Here is a 6,278-nt window from a genome sequence, read left to right as displayed (position 1 = left end):
ATGTGTGCATCTAGCCCTGAAGCATATCATCTTTGGAAAGTGCCTCTCAGAGCTAGATGGTAGGGCTCTGGAGCTTAGAGCAGACTAGAAGGATTAGGATCTGTTTAGATGAAACCCATGGGTTTAAGACACTGCTGCAAGGATATGGAGCACAGAAAAACCAGAGAGCTGGACAGAAAGCACCCAGCATCCCCCAGCTACCTTCTCAGCCTCAGATACGCTCCGTTTGCTGTTCTGCAGACCAGGGAGCAGAGGCTCACCATCCTGGGAGTCAGGGACCTTCTTGGTTATAGCCTCCAGTCCTCCCTCAGTCTTCATTTGTGGGCACTTGCCTGTCAAGGCTACCCCAGTGGAGGGGATCCAAGAGCAGCCAGAGTAGGTGTGTTGAACCTTTCATCGCCTGCAGAGTACAGGGCCTGCAGTACATGTACTGCAGAGTACATGGAGTCGCCTAGTGCTTTGTGTTCTGGTGTTGGGATCCAGTTTTACTGTGTCTCTCCAGGTACAAAAGTGTGGACACACCAAAGGAACTGTGATCATCCTGGGTCAGCTCATTCTCATGTCTGTCCTGAGTCAAGTCATGCCTCCATCCTCACTGAGACAGGGAGCTGTCCTCAGGGCTGCGTAGGGGCCAGGCCTCTGCATGCCTCACTAGCCCTGCATCCACAGTCCTCTTGACTACATCCAACACGTCCAGTTTCAGCCTTCTGCCTCTGTTGCAAGCACACCTTGGCTGGCCAGCAGTGGAGCCCAGGCCCTGCCGCCCTGTGCCCGAGAGACATATTTTTGGAGACATCAAGTGGCTCCGTTCTTTGTCACTGTGGCCCACAGGGCTGGCCTTGGCTGCTTTGCATGCCACACATCTGTGCCTGGGGTGCTCGTGCCCCATGGGACTTGCTGTCTTAAGCTAGGACACAAGCTCAGGGCTTTTCCTAGCAGCCCCTGTCTGAGGATCCCTAAGAAACAAGTACTGAACACCAAGATGACTGGCTCAGAGGATTTATTAGGAAAACTTGCATATGAAAGCAGCTTACTACCTTGTGATGGAAAAGGAAAAAGAGAAGTGGTCTACTTAGGTCTGAAACCAGAGAATGTATGTAAGAGTTGAGGAGTTTGGCTCAGAGGCTCAGTCTGTTTCAGTATTAGGCAAGAACCACCTTAATCAGTGCCTGGGAAGGCTCAACACCAAGGCCTGGTCTCTGGCCTTCCAGGAAGAACTTACAGCTCACCAAGTCCTAGAGTAGGCAAAGTTCTCTGTTCTATTCAGGACCAAGAAAGTGGGGGCTCTTTGGGACTCTGAAGTATCCAAAGTCAGGATGCCCTTATTATCAGGTTTTGGTGAGGCCTTTGTTCAGGGCTGTCATCAGGTGGCAGAACAAGGGCTACAGGGCTCGGGTCTTTTTTTTTTTTTTGGGGGGGGGTGTGTCGGCCATGGGGCCTGAACTCGGCCTGGGTGCTGTCCCTCAGCTCTTCAGCTCAAGGCGACCACTCTACCACTTGAGCCACAGCGTCACTTAGGTTTTCTGGTGGTCAATGGAGATAAGAATCTTACAGACTTTTCTGCCTGAGCTGGCTTTGAACTGTGATCCTCAGATCTCAGCCTCCTGAGTAACTAGGATGACAGGCATGAGCCACCTGTGCCCAGTCCTTTTGTATTTTTTTAAAGTGTGTGTGCCATTGTCAGGCTTTGAGCTCAGGGCACTCCAGCCTTGCTTTATGCTTCTCGAACCATGACCCTCTGGTCCTCCATATCTCAGCCTCCCGAGTAGCTAGGAGCCTTTTATACATGCACTGATCTCATTCATGACGCTCTGCTTCCTTATTTCATCTCCTTCCAGGTATTTTACCTGGAGAGACTATTTTTCAACATGAATTTGAAGTGTATGTAGGACACATTCAGTCTAACAAGGGCTGCTGGGTGCCGCTGGAGCCGGAACTGCAAGATTGAGCTCTACTGAATACTCTTAAGAAAGCAGACACACCCCTTTCCAGCACACCCCTCCATACTGACTGCAATGTGTAATGGAGAAACAATTCACATTTTCTGGTCTCCCCCGGGTGAAACGACGAGTCCTGGAGGCACTATGCACCTAAAGGCTACCCGAAATGGGCGCCCGCAGGGCTCTGGTTAGAAGCCGTCCAGACCAGTGTCGCCATGCGCGGATGACCGCCATGGGGGCTTCTCTTTGCCCGCGCTTCCCCCTTTTCTTTCCTGCCGGTTTGAGTCCAGAGCCTTCTGGAGGCAGGCCCTCGGCCTCTAACGCTCTGTGCGTCTGGGGATGCAGGCAGGCCCACCGTTCAGCCTCCTGGCGCCCGGCTGGCCGGGCCTGCCGCTGCTCCGGGAATAGCGGTGGTCCTCCCGCCCGGCGGCCCGGGCACCGGCGGCCCGGGCTCGGGGACGGCGCCCGGGGACCAGGAGCCGGCCGGGCCGGAAGGAGGGTGGGGTCGGACCTGGGGGAGGAGGAAGTACGGGTGACGCGCTGCGCAGTCGCGGACGGCGGCTGGTAGAGCGGTGCGCAGGCGCGGCGGTCACGTCACGCCGCCCATTCAGGGCCGCGCCGTGGGCCCGGGGCTGTGCGGGCGCCGGCGCCGGGGTTCGCGTCGTGTCCGGCGCCATGTTCGGGTCCAGCCGCGGCGGCGTGCGCGGCGGGCAGGACCAGTTTAACTGGGAGGACGTGAAGACCGACAAGCAGCGGGAGAACTACCTGGGGAACTCGCTGATGGCGCCCGTGGGCCGCTGGCAGAAGGGCCGCGACCTCACCTGGTACGCCAAGGGCCGCGCGCCGTGCGCGGGGCCGAGCCGCGAGGAGGAGCTGGCGGCCGTGCGCGAGGCCGAGCGGGAGGCGCTGCTGGCCGCGCTGTGAGTGTCCGCGGGCCGGAGCGGGGCCGGAGCGGGGCCGGAGCGGGGCCGGGGATGGGGGCCGGAGCAGGGACGGGGCCGGGGATGGGGGCCGGAGCGGGGCCGGAGCGGGGCCGGGGATGGGGGCCGGAGCGGGGCCGGGGATGGGGGCCGGAGCGGGCCGGAGCGGGGCCGGGGATGGGGGCCGGAGCGGGGCCGGGGATGGGGGCCGGAGCGGGGCCGGGGCCGGGGATGGGGGCCGGAGCGGGGCCGGGGATGGGGGCCGGAGCGGGGACGGGGCCGGGGATGGGGGCCGGAGCGGGGACGGGGCCGGGGATGGGGGCCGGAGCGGGCCGGGGATGGGGGCCGGAGCGGGGACGGGGCCGGGGATGGGCCGGAGCGGGGCCGGGGCCGGGCCGGGGGCGGGCGGGGACGGGGCCGGGGATGGGCCGGAGCGGGGACGGGGCCGGGGATGGGCCGGAGCGGGGACGGGGCCGGGGATGGGCCGGAGCAGGGACGGGGCCGGGGATGGGCCGGAGCGGGGACGGGGCCGGGGATGGGCCGGAGCGGGGACGGGGCCGGGGATGGGCCGGAGCGGGGACGGGGCCGGGGACGGGGCCGGGGATGGGGGCCGGGGCCGGGCCGGGGGCGGGCGGGGACGGGGCCGGGGATGGGCCGGAGCGGGGCCGGGGCCGGGCCGGGGGCGGGCGGGGACGGGGCCGGGGATGGGGGCCGGAGCGGGGACGGGGCCGGGGATGGGCCGGAGCAGGGACGGGGCCGGGGATGGGGGCCGGGGATGGGGGCCGGGGCCGGGCCGGGGGCGGGCGGGGCCCCGCGCGGCTGACGCCCCCCTCCTCCGCAGCGGCTACAAGAACGTGAGGAAGCAGCCCACCGGCCTGAGCAAGGAGGTCAGTGGAGGACGGGCGCGGGCGGGCGGGCGGGCGGGGCGCGGGGCCGGCCGAGCCTCTCTGGTCTCTTCCTCCCCGCAGGACTTCGTGGAGATCTGCAAGCGAGAGGGCGGCGACCCGGAGGAGAAAGGCGTCGACCGGCTCGTGGGGCTGGGCAGCACGAGGTGCGGGGCACGCGGGGGCGGGGCAGCACGAGGTGCGGGGCACGCGGGGGCGGGGCATGCGGGACGGGGCACGCGGGGGCGGGGCAGCACGAGGTGCGGGGCATGCGGGACGGGGCAGCACGAGGTGCGGGGCATGCGGGACGGGGCACGCGGGGGCGGGGCAGCACGAGGTGCGGGGGCGGGGCGCGGGGAGGGGCAGGGCACGTGGGCAGGGCATGCGGGGAGGGCACGCGGGGGCGGGGCATGCGGGACGGGGCACGCGGGGGCGGGGCAGCACGAGGTGCGGGGCACGCGGGGGCGGGGCAGCACGAGGTGCGGGGCATGCGGGACGGGGCACGCGGGGGCGCCGCCCTGTGGCCGCCCTCACTGCCTTCTCGCCGCAGTGGCTCCGCGGGCCGTGTAGCGCTGTCCCGGGAGGACAAGGAAGCCGCCAAGCTGGGGCTGTCGGTGTTCACGGTAACCGGCGCCGGGACCCCCTGAGTTCCCCGGGGGGCCGGGCGGGACTCCCCGCGCCCCTTCGCCCTCCCCACCACGCCCCTTCTCCCGCAGCACCACCGCACGGACAGCAGCAGCCGAGCTACTTCTCCAGCCGCCGCCAAAAGGAAGCCGCGCGTGGAAGACAAGGCCGACCCCGGGTAAGAGGACCGGGCTGGCTCCGTCCCGGCTTCCTCCCGGGGAATGGAGTGCTCCACGTGCGTCCCCTGCCCACCAGGCCTTGCGCAGCCTGGTGAGCGTGGGCTCGTGCTGAGCCTCCACTCAACACGGGAGCCACGGCCCCACCGAGGCCCTGGTGAGCGTGGGCTCGTGCTGAGCCTCCACTCAACACGGGAGCCACGGCCCCACCGAGGCCCTGACCGGTCCTCCCTGGAGGGCAGGAGGCTAAGGCTAGCCATTTCCTCTTGCAGTGCCGAGAGCCACAAGAAAAGCAAGAAGGAAAAAAAGAAAAAGAAGAAGAAACATAAGAAGCATAAGAAGAAGAAAGACAAAGAACACAGGAAGGATGCTGAGGTTTCCTCCTCCTCTCCCTCTCCCACTCGGTAGGCACAAGCGCAGCTCAAGTAGAAAGGGCTGTAGTCAGCGGGCCTGAGCAGGGTGCTGGGCCGCTCTCAGGGCATGGCCCCGCAAGTGCTGCTCAACGCCCTTCCTAATTGTCTCACTGTCCTTGTCTCCAAGGCCCAGACGCCGGCGCCACGATTCGGACTCCTCTTCCCCCAGCTGTAAGAGAAGGAAACGGGGGCCTAGCGGGGGCTGCAGAAAGAGCCCACCCCACAGACGGCCGAGCAGAGGCTCAGATGACTGAGTGCGGACTGATACCCGCCAGAGCCCTGGCTGGCTGCTTTGTGCTTGGTTACCTGCTGACCTGCCATGGGGAGGCTCTGTGCAGGCAGAGCAGGGGCTGCTGCCTGGAATGCCCTGCACCACACCTGTGGGTTTTGGGGGATTGACTGCCGAGGGACAGGTGGTGTTGCTTGGGGAAACTTCTCCAGGTTCCTTTTGACCTGGGTCCCTGCAGACTCCCCTTGAGGGTGGCGCTAACTGAGGGGCCCTGCACACTACAGACTGCTGTCTGCTTGCAGCAGTCCAGGCCCAAGAGCCGTAACCGAGCATGGTTGCTTTTCATTCACTTTGTACTTAAATAAATGTATTTCGAAAGTAGCGCATTACCTCGTAGTGGCAGGGGAATGTGGAAGGGTAAGAGGCCTGGGCTCAGGCGGTAGTCTCCTACGTACTGGACAGTCTTAGCCTGGAAGGGACTTGTGGGGTGGGGTATAGTATGAGGTTTGAACTTAGCTTCATGCTTTCTAGACAGGTACTCTAGCTTGAGCTGAGCCATGCTTTGAGCCTTTTTGCTCTAGTAATTTCTGAGACAGTCTTATGTTTCCTGCGTAGCTGGAGTGACAGGCACCTGTGTTTGTTGAGATGAAGTCTTGTGAGCATTCTTGCCCAAGGCTAGCCTGGAACCACCTCCTCAGTAACTTCTGATGTCTTGTAGTGATTCCTGCTACATCTTGTATGACCAGAGCAAGCCTTCATCTTGTACTCATCTGAAAAATAAAAGCCTATCCACAGGAGCTGCCTTTTCAAAGGCCAGGCGGTCCAGGTTGAGCCTGGAAGGGTGGTGGGCTTGAAGCGCCTAGGGGCTGGGCTCAGCTCGCGGGTGCACCCCCTCCCCCCTCAACATACAGTCCCAGCCGGCCCCTGCCTGAAACAGTGGACTGGGCAGTTAACAGAGAGGTACCCTGGGTTCGTGGGGGCCTGGGCATAGTGAATGGAAAACAGGCTGTGTGGCTGTATCTGTAATGGTGTATTTATTGTTGAATTCTTTTGCTTCTGACTTGAAATTATAAATGCTGTGGCCCAGGCAGA

General features: G+C 63.7%; 1 protein-coding gene across 1 annotated transcript; it reads left to right on the top strand.

The window, feature by feature from the left end:
• The first annotated feature begins 2,534 nt into the window (after nt 1-2,534).
• LOC138810733 (multiple myeloma tumor-associated protein 2 homolog) lies at nt 2,535-6,276 on the top strand. Its single transcript, XM_069997926.1, has 7 exons — nt 2,535-2,860; nt 3,702-3,747; nt 3,829-3,911; nt 4,295-4,367; nt 4,461-4,546; nt 4,817-4,948; nt 5,085-6,276. The coding sequence occupies exons 1-7, from the start codon at nt 2,616-2,618 to the stop codon at nt 5,209-5,211; spliced, it is 792 nt and encodes a 263-aa protein (XP_069854027.1). The 5' UTR covers nt 2,535-2,615; the 3' UTR covers nt 5,212-6,276.
• The last annotated feature ends 2 nt before the right edge of the window (nt 6,277-6,278 follow it).

The sequence above is a fragment of the Dipodomys merriami genome, unplaced genomic scaffold (genome assembly GCF_024711535.1).
Source record: "Dipodomys merriami isolate MVZ:Mamm:240054 unplaced genomic scaffold, mDipMer1.0.p SCAF_508, whole genome shotgun sequence".
Taxonomy (NCBI): domain Eukaryota; kingdom Metazoa; phylum Chordata; class Mammalia; order Rodentia; family Heteromyidae; genus Dipodomys; species Dipodomys merriami.
Note: the sequence above shows the minus strand (reverse complement) of the source record. Positions and strands in the feature narration are given on the sequence as shown.

What these genes read in the sequence shown, in the direction of transcription:
- LOC138810733 (XM_069997926.1), top strand. Translation starts at nt 2,616, where the DNA reads ATGTTCGGGTCCAGCCGCGGCGGCGTGCGCGGCGGGCAGGACCAGTTT. An exon ending in GAGGCGCTGCTGGCCGCGCT is followed by an intron (nt 2,861 to 3,701) that starts GTGAGTGTCCGC and finishes CCTCCTCCGCAG; the next exon opens with CGGCTACAAGAACGTGAGGA. An exon ending in GTGGGGCTGGGCAGCACGAG is followed by an intron (nt 3,912 to 4,294) that starts GTGCGGGGCACG and finishes TTCTCGCCGCAG; the next exon opens with TGGCTCCGCGGGCCGTGTAG.